General features: G+C 50.6%; 1 protein-coding gene across 5 annotated transcripts in view; it reads right to left on the minus strand.

Annotated features, from left to right (window-relative positions):
* Positions 1–13,198, minus strand: part of LOC128889518 (dachshund homolog 2) — a 176,216-nt gene that overhangs the window by 4,838 nt on the left and 158,180 nt on the right. For 2 of the 5 annotated variants that reach the window (XM_054147201.1, XM_054147203.1), the window contains exons 9-11: positions 7,787–7,933; positions 6,442–6,696; positions 34–120 (exon numbers count right to left, since the gene is read on the minus strand). In XM_054147201.1, the coding sequence (XP_054003176.1) occupies positions 34–120; positions 6,442–6,696; positions 7,787–7,933 (489 nt within the window). Of the gene's footprint in view, position 1; positions 121–5,692; positions 6,041–6,441; positions 6,697–7,786; positions 7,934–13,198 lie in introns of those variants that run through there. The other 3 variants (XM_054147204.1, XM_054147202.1, XM_054147206.1) reach the window with 3 other exon arrangements.

A 13,198-nucleotide genomic window follows, 5' to 3' on the forward strand; every position in this document is an offset into this window, starting at 1 on the left:
CCGAGAATAGCCTGGTCGTTCAGTTGGACGCACCTTGAAGAGGAGACTTCACTTGGTCCCTCTCGGCTGCCTGGTGCTGCCGCGATTTTCTCTCCAGCTCGAGTTCCTGCACCAGCGATTCTGCGACAACAAAGAAACAGAAACATTGGTTTATAGAAGATGTCGATCGTCCCCGAAGAGGAAGAGGAAGAACGATCTCGTGGCGGTCTTGGCGTCGATTTCGCCGAGGCGTGAACCCAAATGCGCGAAGGATGAAACGGAGCGGTAATTAGTGGAAAACCATCCACCGCGAACTGCGAGAAAGGGGGAAGAGAGAAGGGACGCAGACAGGGATAACGGACGTAGGCAGGCGTGAAAGGGCCGCAGGTTTGCTCACTGAATTCCGCAAGGATTAGGGTGAAAACTGGAAAATGTCCCTTTAATGATATCGCGCCGAATTAACCGCGGACGAGCTCCTCGTTTCGGTCTACTTCGTTAAGCTCACGAAAGGACGTCCCTTCGAACGGGTCCACGACCGTTGCCACCGAGTCTCGAAGGTGAGAAAAAGCCCGTAAATGGTGTCCTCTTCACGGTAGGAACCCTTGCGATTGTACAAGGAATCTTTCTATAGAATCTCCACAACCAGTCCGAATACCTCGTGGGATCAAACTAGATCACTTATTTGAGACGCAGAACTTGTTGCACCTGCTATAAACCGAGAGTGTTGTTCTAAGTGTCCGATACTCGAGTGAGGGACTTTGACAATGGTGGAGTCGAATGTAAAATATCCTCTCGAGATGAAACGTCTGGACCACGCAATCCAGCGTGAATCGAGAGTGCAGGGGATCGAATCGGGTCCCCGAATAGTCGGTGGAATGGCCCGGGGCAAGGTATCTGTCGATCGAAAGGATTAATCGCGGCAAGAAGAGCGCTCGCGAGGATTGGGAGGGGGTCGGAGGCGGAGGCGCGAATGTATAATCGGTGAGCGTGAAATGGCGCCTCCTTGGGCAACGAGCAATGGTAAAATCCAATTGCGAGGCCATTAAATCCCAGTTAACTGGCACACGGCCGAGAGAAGAATCGTTCCCCGTTCCCCGTTCCTCGACGCGAGCTGCGGGACTAGGAGACGTCGGGGCCGAGATTCCATTATGCTTTGAGCAACAATAGCTCGGAGGGCTGTTTCGCGGTGCGTGGGTGTGAATTCGTGCGTTCTCGTCAGGACCGTTATATTCCACGGGGGTTGGGCGGCGTGTTTGCGTTTCACTGAGCCAAATTACCTCTGGCGCCCTTATCCGCGCGCGGGGTGTTCCGTCCCTTTGATATCCAAATGACAATTTAACTGCTCAAGATATGCCGCAGGCCGAGCCTCGAGTCGAGAGGCCCACGAGGGCATGGAGGATGAATCGAGGCATGGGTCCCCGTGGGGCTAGCTGGAAGACCTCGGAAGTACATTTTGAATTAGGCCAAAAGAAAGCATACATGAGTCTAATTAAAATTATTTGCGATATGATACGATCTTAATTATAATTAAGTACAAATTTGAAGTCATATAATTTTGTTCGATTTAATATGCCCTTGTGTTAACCTCTTAAAGAGGTTTACGATCTGTACCTGCCACTATTAACACGATAATCTGCTGCGTTACACGTCGAGCAACACCACGCAACGCGATAAATATAAAACTCCTGCAACGCCAAGAAATATTGAAGTGTTTCTGACACGAAACGTTTTTTCTTTCCTTTTGAAAATATCGTTGGATCTCTTCGAGAGGCCTGCAAAATTTTTATCCGAGGCTGGAGCCAGGTACGGGGCGCGTACGTGCCCCGAAGATCCAGCGACTAATAGTTTTGCTACCGTATTACACACCCTGACAAATCGCGCGAACAATGAAAACAATTTCAGCCGGTGCCCGATCGAGAGGGCTGCGCCCCCTCATGTTCTCGGCCCTAAACGGTTGGCATTGTGCCCACGTACCCGGGGTCCCTTGTTGTTTCTTTTTCGCCCGTTGACTTCGACGGGGCCCCGACAGCCCTCTGAAAAGAAGGGCCTCGAACTGTATCCGGTATGACTCTGCGTTTATCCGCACGTAATTAACTGGCGCACAATGCGTCGCGAGAAGGCCAACTCGCCTCCCGAGAGGAGACGAAGAAAAGAAACGGCGAAAATAAAACGAAACGCGCTACTTCTCGAAAAATCATCGCATTGTGCCCTGGACGTTCCCAACGTCATTCCTGCGCGTCGATCGGGCCCATTTCTTGCAAGATGGACGACACGAAATTCCTCCGACACGATTCCCCGTTTCTAATCAACTCGTTGCAAGTAACCACTCGTGTAGGATTGGGTAGAATGAGTGTAGACGATGAAGGAGTAAATACTTTCCTTATCTATGTAGTTGTTCGAGGCTAACAATAACTCCGGGGCCCTCTTCTAAAGGAGTACAATTCAATAAATTCCTTCAGCTTCCAATTTCCAAATCTTTTCAAATGTAAATATTCTGTTTCGCCTGAAATACGTGGTTGTAGCGTTCAAAGTAACGCTTTAGTCGCGAAACACGCCGCAACGATCAATTTCCGAGGAAGGCCTCCTTGACCCCGGGCTGCGGTGAAAAACAAACGTCCAGGTCGGAGAATCTTCTCGCGCGGGCATCGAAGAAACCGATTCCGGGCATCGTATCCCGAGCGGCGGTAATTGCTCCAACGCTCTCGCTCTCTTGAGCGGAGAGTTAGCGATGGCGAGGAGAAAAAGAGAGCGTCTGGGGGGCTTGGAGGTGTCTCGAAGGGTCTTGGAAAGAAGGAGAACGAGGCCTGGCGGCCAGGGGGTTGATTTCGTGTAGCGCCGCGTTTTTAATGCTCTGATCTTTATGTAAAACAGAACACGGCGACGGCGAGTGAGCGAGGGCGTTGAAGAGTCGGGGGAGGGGAGGGGGGGGGGCGGGGCAGGGGAACCAGGGGACGTAGGCGCTCGAGCGCCAAGCCGACCGTGAAATTGTATGAATCAAGGAGGTGCACGGAGGAGAGCGCGGAGACACAAAAACCGGCGCGATACGAGCGGAACAAAAACCGGAGACGCGAGGACGAAGAGGAATGCGTGCGCAACCTCCTTCTGCTCCACTTCCAAATCGAGAAACACGCGACGACGCGCCAGAAACGAATTTAATCTGCTCGCGATTCATCCCCCGATTCGACTCCCTCCACTCGACGACGCTTCGGGCGATATAGAAATCGCAAGTCGAGCGTCGGTCGTTGTATCGCGACAAAGCACCGCGCACCAGCCGCCTTTTACGTATTACACGCTCCAGGAACGACGGAGATAATTCCGCCTGGCATTTTCACCGGCAAACGGAATCGCGGAAAGAAAGGTCGAAGGAGTCGCTGGTCTCGAAAACGTTCCAGTAGGATTCAATTAATTGCACCATGCATTCGACTTATTTAAAGTCGTCTTATGGCTCTCGATGAGTACATATACCGAAATTGTTAGGTGTATGTACTTCAAGATTTTGGTGCTAAATTGCTGCCCTTGTATCCACTACCGTTCGCAACAAGAATTTCCACGTATGAACCGTTTCGTAACCGTTTCCATTTAACCGCGACGGTTTCTCTGCGAACCAGGCCGTGTATCTCGTGCTCTGCTTTTTTTCTCCCCCCGCGGAATAGTTTTCCCTCCGCTCGGCTGGCGCCGAGATATCTCGCTGCGATACGTCGACGAATTTGCAACGCACAACCGGTCGCCCATACATTGTACCTACTGCTCCCCGATGGTTCGTTCCGGTTTTATGGTTGGGAGTTTCTCGAGTATAATAGATTCGCCGTGCAAACTCGCGGACGCACATTCCGGGACTAACCGTAGGTAGAGGGGGGAGAGGACGGGTCTGTTCTAATCGGAGCGTTTAGCCGACATTCTGATTGCACCATGTATCTTTCAAATAGATTCTCTGCATAACGAAGCACCGTAAAAATACAGACCTGACATTCCTCCAGAAATTTGAATTCATACAAAGTATCGATAAACTTGACTATCGATAAATTCAATCTCGAATCTAAAATTTAAAAAAAAAATATTAAAAGTACAAACAGCCCCTATTATAGCCACAAGATCCCTGCTTAAAGATACTGGGGGCAGCGGGGAGACAGAGTAAAACGGAAAGGAACGAGAAGACGGAGGCCGCTCGTACCGCTCTGTCGCGAGAAAGCAGCCGGGGGAGGGCCAAGGGGGCGTTATGGTTGCTGCGAAATTATTGCATATAGTCTGAATATTAAAGCGTGACGGAGTGCTCCGTCGTACTCGTCGGTGGATGCCGTATGATGGACGCGGAGGAATCGTTGTGTGCGCGACCGCGTAGGTACGAGCGCGTATATACCAGAGAAAACGGGCTGCGGCAGGGGGGGGGGGCAGGGAGAAAGCGCGAGGACGGAGACAAAGTGAGAGCAAGAGAACTGTTCGCGACGGATGGGGGTGAGAGAAGGTTTAAGGGAAACGGAGGGGAGGAGGACAGGTAACGCCACCGAGAGCCACGGTGGCCGCCGGGGAAATTACGGCTCCTTCCTTACTTGCCAGAGATGTGCATAAACTCTGCATTACGCACAGTGACGCTCATGCTCGATCCACCTTGGAGTCATTTAGAACTCATTTTCAAGATTTCGATAAAGGCGATCCAGGTTAAGGTAGCGCGTTAGACAGGGATGTTGTTTTTGACGAGCATCGTGGGGATGGATTGAAAGAACATTGCGAAGGAAAAGATAATTAGTGGATGGGTTTGTAATTGCAGAAATGGAGTCGAAATTCTACCTATAGTTAGATACCTGCGTGTGTACGACCTTTTTGAGACTAAAGCTTTTCCTCAAATGTCAACGAGACCTCCTTTTCCTCCTCGTTGGAAAACAGGGTGAAAACGAGGCGACGCCGGCGTCCTGGAACGCACGTGACACCGCAGAGCACTACTACTCGAACCAGCAATCTTCCGTTTTCCAGAGGATCATTTTAAGCAATTTAACGGCTCGAGTCAAATTCGGGTTCCCTTCCTTTAATTACGATATCCAAGCAACCGACGCTTACGCACGACAATCGAGGCGCGCGTTTCTCGAATCGAGGTGATATCGGAGATGGGCAAAATGTCGTTCGAGTAACGAATCGCGAATAAAAAGACACGAATGCATAAAAATAATCATTTTTTCAAGTGCGATAGCCCAAGTGATGTTGATTCTCGAGAATTTGCTGCGAGTTGGTCGCCATCCAAGGAGAATGAGAAGCGCTGTTCGTATAGAATGCATGACTCGAAGACACGACGGCCCCGAAGTCCCCTTGGTGGCGTAAGTACCCACCTCAGACGACGACGTTCCGTCGACCTACGCCCCTCCGTCTCGCTCGCTCCTGCAGCGCCACCCCCGATGCCCCCGCCGCCCCCATCTAAATCTCCGTTGTTTATTGCAAATGGATTCCGCATCATGATGCCCGGGTGGCTGCGGGACCCTATTCAAATACCTCGTGTTTCCTCGTCAGAACCGACTGCCCTCCCTCCCTCCTGGTACACGGGGTTGTTATTGCCCCTGGCGTGATTGCTCTCTCTCTCTCTCTCTCTCTCTTTCCCTCCCGAGATCTTTCGAATAATTTACTTTGCGTGATACCGACGCGACGCTCACCTCTTTGCCCTCCTCTCTTCTTTCTCTACGCCCTCGCCACCCACCCCCGTGCTCTGCCTCTTTTTTGTTTGGGTAATCGAGGATCGAAGCCACTCGGCCGGAAGATCAGAAAAATTGAGTGGATCCTAATACGGGAACGCGATTATCCGAATTAGCGGCTTGCCACGGGTCCTCGCCCTCCTTTTCACCGCGGCCCTGACTACCCCCATCCCCGCCAACGAACCCTGGAAGAAGGGTGCCCGCGGGCCTGTACGGTTTTCTTAAATTTCGCCCGATACGTACCCATTGTTACCCTCGCGGCTTATTTCCCGCTTCGCTCTCCTCGAGGAAAGGAAACTTTCCACCCCCGTCATCACGGTTGTTCACCTTTGTCTCACCCTGTGTCTTAACGCGACGTATACTCGCTGCCCTTTGTACTGGTCGCGCTAGGAAGACGGTATCGACTTAAGTGAAAATGTTATTGAAAATACTGGTATTTGGATTATTTCTATGAATTTTCGTTAGTTCTAACGAACTAACAACGAACTTCACAGTTCTAAAAAACTGAGTGTACAAGCTTCTAAACAATGAGCATTCGTTCCGAGCCATGATTCCATCCTTCGATTCAATCCTTTCCAGTAACCCTTTTTCCCAGTGATACCACTCAGGTAGACCTTACGACCCCCCTTAAGCATTAGGTTGGTCAAACAATTCGTTCGATGTATGGTCACAGTTGTGACAAAATAGACAATATATTATAGAGCAGATATATTTCTTTTATTTGTGCATTAAAATCCGAAGGAACTTTTTGACCAACCTAATATTTTAGAGAAAGTTGAGCTCTGACCTTGGTAGTTCTGCCAGAAGGCGGAGGCTTGGCTGCCAATCAGGTCCAGGCCGTATCCCCATGCGGGCTTTTCGGGCGTGGAGGGTTGCTGGGAAGGGCGCGGCACCTGTGCCTCTCTGTACTGTTGTGCCTGCTGCTGTTGCTGAAGGGGTTGCTGGGACGACTGCTGCTGCGAGGGTTGCTGCTGCGACTGCGAGTGCACCGGACTAGACTCCGGTGGTTCTGAACTCGTGCGCGCCTCCACCGTTACGTTTTCTACGCCAAATCAAGAAATCGAGGTTATTTATCCACCTTGTATAGAATTTCCGCATGCAAAGATATTATTGATCGACGAGGCAAACGTTAATCAAGGATTTCTCGATCGCTTCCAGCCAACGCTCGCGGTTCCCAGCGTCAGGTAACGAACCCCTCCGAGGAGAGCGGATTCGCGTGCTCCGTTTCATTTGAAATTAGTATCGCTACATTCCCTGCTTCTGACAGGGTTAATCAACGGGAACGACTCGAGCGCTGGGAACCACGGTCCCGGTGCTCTGTATATCGGAATAAGAGATTTCACTTAAAGGGTTTCAAGCTGCCGCTCGAGTTTTGCTAGTGACAGGAAGAGGGGTGGTGCCTCTCTTCGGCTGAAGATCGCGGCGTTTAGACGTTAAGGTCCGTTTTCACGTAACACGGGGTCGCGATCTTTAATCTCGCGAGTTGCCCCGAAATCGCGACACGATCGATAAACATACAATTTTCTGATATCGCATTCTTTCCATATACATGGATAGAGAGAGCTTCACTTTCGCTGTGAGAAAATTAAACGCCAAGACTCACATCGACTAGCATGTATTTTTGTTGAAAGCTTATTATGTAGAAACAAATGAATGTACGTTAATATCGAAGGAGCGATGGGCCTTATAGAATTCGTTTGCTAGTATTATCTCGAGTGACTAGAGTGGCTAGTATTATTATGACTGGACATTTGTACAAACTAGGGAAATATTTCTAAAAAATGATGAAACTTTCAATTCGTTTCGTTATTAATCACTCATCTTCCTGTAATGTGAAAATGGACCTTTACGCAAGAACGGAGGGGGTCGAGACGATGATTTCACGAGAGCGAGGGGGGAGGGGGCGGCTGGAAGGATCTCCCCCGGCGGCGGGGGATAAGTAAGGAATCGTATTCCGGCGGGTGTCAGGCTGTTTGCTCTGCCTCGGCGAATTAATTAATTTATTCGGAGATCACCGCTAGCCCGGAGGCTCTCGGTGCAAAGATCTGGCTGGTAAACGGCGAGCGTAACACCGAAACGCGGATCCGTTTCCCACCGATAATCCTTCCAGCGAGCACGCGCTCGTGTCTTACCGGTGATCGCTCTGACTTGCTCCGAGGAAGCCCCCGTCGCCTTCAACGCCTCCTCCAGCTGCGCGCGCCTCTTGATCTCCAGATCCAGCTGCTCCTGCAGACGCTTCCTTGCTCTCCGCTCCTTCTTCAATCGCTTCTGGTATATCACTGCAAACACAAACATCAGGGGAACGATTAGTCTAAGGATATTGTTTTAGAGTTATTTTCGGACTCTTCTATCGTCCCTCTTATCGCCTTGTCAATAATTCTATAAAACTCTAGTGAACTCAATCACAATGAAAGTGATAGCATTACATTAACGTGCTTTATATTAATTAGTTGGTTGGCCCCCTTCAGGAACGACGACTTTGACTTAGAACCCAGAGTCTCAGTCGGCATTGGCCGATGATCGTATGGGGTGTCGCGGCGTTCCTTCCGAGAGCGCCCCGACGGACACCTGTCAAAACGACTTAGCGGGACGGCTGTTCGCGTTCCCCCGCAGGTGGCGGAACCCCTGCGCGGTCAAAGTCCAACGAAATTATCTTGGCGTATCATTCTACCGCGGGGGGTTTCACGGCCAGCGCAGGGGGCCTCGGACCACGTGCACGCGTCCAGGCGGGGGTCTGATCGTCTCGACGGCTACCGTGCGCGCCTGTCGACGGCGCTTACCGAGGATCGACGTCGATCAATCGCTTGGTCATAGTTATCGATCGATCTACGAATCGCTCGGATAAACCGGTTCCTCTTACACTGGCTGGTCACAATTTGCAAACAAGGGGAATTTTTCGATGAGCTGTGAGGATAGTTGCGAGTTGATTGCTTCATTTCCTACTGGGGAGGTCGTACGAGTGTTCAGACGTCGTCACTAGGTTTGAAGATTCCAAGAGGTCGGTCGAACGGTAGAGTTAATGTGTTTCGTTTCGAGATCTTGTTTTTTGAGAAATTGACATACAATAGACTCGTTTGCAATAAAAGCAAGCCAGTGGACCACCCGCGTCGTACCTCCGATTACAGTTTCCTTCCTTACAAAGAAGCCTTGCCGATCTCACGCGCGAGTCCTCGCGCAGGAAGGTGTTCGCCATGGTCAGACGCGTCTAGGCGCCCAAGTCTGAATCCGTTCGGACCTCGGGTCGGCGCGTTTAAGCCCCCCCCCCCCTCCCCCCTCCCACCTCGGTTCGGATTAATTATTTTCCATCATTGTGAATCGGCGCGTCCGGCCATTGTGTCTCGGCTCCCTTTTGACTGGATCTCGCGCGAAACACGGGCTTTGTTGTCGACGCGTTCGCCGACAGGATCCTCGTTGAATCGAGATCAACAGCGTTCTTCGATAGGATCGATCTTCTAGAACGTTTGGAGAACGTCAAGAGGTCACGAGTCGTCTCATCGCGATTCTCGAGGGCTTTCCTTCGTCGATCAACGTCAGAATCGATCGATTCGCGGCCAGACTAGTCGCAGACAACCCCCTTTCCCTTTCTGGGACAGCGGTACCCCTCCTCCCCTGCGATTGCACAACTTGGTCGCGTCGAGTTTGGAGAACCGCGGTTTGAAGACGTTCTCCGACCTTCCAGTCGTCGTCCAGGTGCAGTCTCTTAGCCGAATAGGTGTGCAGCGCAGGGAGGGTGAGGAGAAGGTGCGAGAGGGTGCGGAGGTAGGTGGTGGTGGTGGGGGAGGGGAGAGTCAGGGAAAAGAGGAGAGGGCGAGGAGGAACGCGATGCAACGCGAGGTGGGGTGGGACAAGGTAGGAAGGGGGACGACAGAGTTCTCTCCGTTGGTAGGAGCGGGCGGTGGGGTACGAGGGAGAAGGGGGACGCAGCATTATGATGCAAAGATGGCGCGGCTGCGGCACCCTAGAATTAGCTCGAGCACTCGCCATTGGCCGCTCGGCAAACCACTCCTTCGGTAACAACCGACTGCATACGTTGCATACTAAGGATACACGCGAGCAGGCAAAGAATTGCCCCGAGAACCAGGGCCTCCCGAGACCCCGATTTCCACCTACGATTCCGAACCTTCCTTCCCAACTTTCCTGATGGTCTACCCTCGACTATAACACACAACGACCTTTCCTTCCTTCGTCGTCCACGAAGAAACACTCGTCTCGATCGTGGAAGACGCTCTCGACGCTCGACCGACACCCGAACCACCTGGACAATTGTTCTTCGGTCGCGAAGCCGAACTGTCTCCTTCCCGATGCTCGTCGCGAGTTTGTTCCGCCTCGCCTCGAACGTAACAGCCGTGTAACTGCTCGGGACAGAGTCCAGTCAGCGATCCGTACCGCAACCATTCGCTCTTTCCAGTCTTCCTGCGGGCATTTCCGTTCCACGGGGCAGGGAGACGACAATCTTGGAAAGGAAGGACACCTCCGATCGGACGCCAGATCGATAAGCCTCGGGTATGGCGAGTAGAGACAATGGAACCGCAATGCGCGCGAACGACGCTCGCTTTAACTCAGCGTCGTTCAAAGCGATGCTCGCGAGGACTTCTTGGTGAATCGTCATCTGGAAGTTGACACCATCTAGAAGAATCCTGATAGTCAAATATTCGGTTGTCTAGAATTCAAAGGCGCATTTGAATTCACCTCACGATGGAGGTGAATTTCAAATCTGAATTGAAGAGAAATTTGAGAGAATACTCGTTAATTTAACGCCTTGGGACACCACTCTGATAGTGTAAAATAAGATCTAGAACCAGAGGGGGATGTTGCGGGAGAAGCCCACAGAATTATAGAGCATTGTCCAAGGTAGTGGCGATCGGGAAAGCCTGAGAAACACTACTGCAGCCTATTAGATCGACGACGTAGTCGATCCAGGGAAAAGAAATCCGCGGTCGTGGTTGCGAAATTAGAACCGAGAGTGGAACACCGATACCCTTAGTCGGCGTTCCGAATGGGCGGACTTTGCGGACGGAGTTGAATTGGTGAGTCTTCCACGGGTGAAACGGGAGATAAATAAATAGATAGATGGATGGTTAAGTCATCTATTGGGTACTTGGGAAGACAAAAATCCCGTAGAAACACTAAAGCACAGTGTAAGGAGCTGCGAGATGGTGAGCTAAACATTCCTCAGGTTCTACATGTAGTATTCGAATTGACGAAGATGACGCCCACGAAAAAGGAAAGTGCACAAATAAGCGGCGAATGCAAGGGAGATGCGAGAAATGGCGAGAAAAGAAGTGGAGGTGGCTAAGGAGGGCACCTAACTGGAGGGGAGAGAATGCCCCATTAGATAATGCACTCGAAGGAGAAAAAGAGAGCGATAAGGAGGAGGAGAGACGGTCTCTCTCGTCCGACACGTCAAAATACATCAGCTACCGCTGTGCGTTCGCTCAGAAATCCTCCTGTGGCCGCTGTCCGCGGGGACTCCCCACGTCGAAGGTTCCGCGGACTCTCGACGCCGCGCCGCGCCGCGCCGCGCCGTCCGCCTACGTTTAACGCTCGGGAGAGGAGGGTCGAGGACGAGAGGGGATGCGATACGCTTCGATCCCGTGACGCGATATCGATCTCGGCGATGTCGCGGTCGAAATCGACGAGATCTCGCTCGAACGGAACGGATGCGAAGATTTCCTTCCAGCAGTCGAAGATTGGCGAAATTCCGCTTGAAAGGAGTCTGCGAGAATTTTACTGGATGGCGTAGATATGACTTGCGAGTAAAAAGTCTTCTTCCAGGTGCTCTAAAGTAGCAAACTCTTACAAGTTCCAAGTAGACTCCCTTTTTTGTCGATTCATCAATTAATCCTTTGTACTCCTAAGGCCACCTGTACTGCCCAGGCACTTGAAGACGTTCTATTCTTGCGGCCAGTGTAATTGCCTACAATTTTGTTTGGTTACTAAAAATGTCAAATTTAAAAAAAAATCGTGTAATTTAACAATCTGCAAAGAGTTTTCCGTGGCTACTCAAATGTTTATTCTTATCTTCTATCTTTTGCGGGAAAGTAGTATTCGGATGAGAGTCGTGGCTATTTCTGGTCCCAGTCTAGATGGTTTGGAAGTCGTCTGTATCGGAGAATTAGCGGGCAGCCGCGTAAACAATCAGGGGAAACGCGACGGCCAAATCCAATAGGGAAACCCGCAGAAACTAATATACGGGCAGGTCGTCTTACCCGGGCCCGTGTTTAATACACGCTCATGGCAGAGAGATAGAGAGAGAGAGAGAACAGACCCTCCGGGAATACCAATATGATTTACATTTTGAGGTTATATTGACCATTCCCGGCACCTGCAGCACTCGCTCGTTCCTAGCCCGCGGCCGATACCATAGATGACCGGGATCTGCTTAGGAAAAATTAATAATACCTTCGACCCACAACGACCTCCATATTCCTGTGCCGGAATGTCATCGTAGTGTAATCAAAAATTAGGCAAACTCAATGATTCATTGTTTCTTTGTCGAGTAAATTGAAAAAGAAAAGGAAACGGTTTAGAAAAACATTATTTGTAGATGAGAGAAACTGGAGTGTTTACTCTGAGAATATAAGTTCATGAGGAATTAACGAATGCGATCGTTTATGGTCCATCAAGCGTGAGGTTTATAAGTTCCAGAGATAAGACAATTATTTCCGAAGAATCATGTACAAAGTCAACGAAAGAAACAGGTTGAAAACGTACCAATATATTTACTTTATGCTTGGGGGACCATGAACGAGTTATTATTCCGAGCCAAGCAAGCCTTGCAATTATTCAATCTATTTCTCATAATTCGACAAGTTTCATCCCACGTCTACTACTTTAGAGAGTCTACCAACGAATGGCGACCAGAAAGAAGTAGTCGCAGAAATAATTGTAAGGTGGCATTGCTGATCGATAAAATCGATAAAAGAGACTTGGAGGAGTTCGTCGCGAAAAAAGAGGGGGGCCACGCAACAGAAATACATCGGTTCGCGGTTTCACCGATTACCACCAAGGACAGACGTGCTTGAGCCCGTCCGAAATTAGCATTCGCACAGGATGCACGGTCTAACTACTATCGACGTTCGTAACCGACCATAATCGTCCGTTGCGAGCGTGCGCGCGGGTCGAGCGTAATGTTATTCAACAGACGGCTTTGTATGGATATCGAGAGCCGTAGAGCACAGATGCTGTCCGTCGGAAGGATCCAGCTCTGCTCCTGCGTCTCGAGTAGGTGCGTAAGAACCCCTTTAAACATCGGCTAACGGCTGTTCTCTCCTCTCCTCTCCTCGAGGACGTATTCGGGGCAAGATTACGGCGCGCTGGCGCTGGTCCGAATCGTCGCGGTTCATCCTCCTTCATGAATCGTAATTACGCATTAAGTGCGCGCGAACCCTTATCCACCAGGGTCATTCCCTTCGAGTCGAACACGTGATTTCCTTGTTTCGGGGACTGACATTTGGAGAACTAGGATTCGAAGGCGTTAGGAACTCGAACAGGTTTAAATTTAATAAAGTAGCAATCACGAGACTCAAGATTCGAAATCTAAT

The sequence above is a fragment of the Hylaeus anthracinus genome, unplaced genomic scaffold (genome assembly GCF_026225885.1).
Source record: "Hylaeus anthracinus isolate JK02 unplaced genomic scaffold, UHH_iyHylAnth1.0_haploid 11997, whole genome shotgun sequence".
In the NCBI taxonomy this organism is placed as follows: domain Eukaryota; kingdom Metazoa; phylum Arthropoda; class Insecta; order Hymenoptera; family Colletidae; genus Hylaeus; species Hylaeus anthracinus.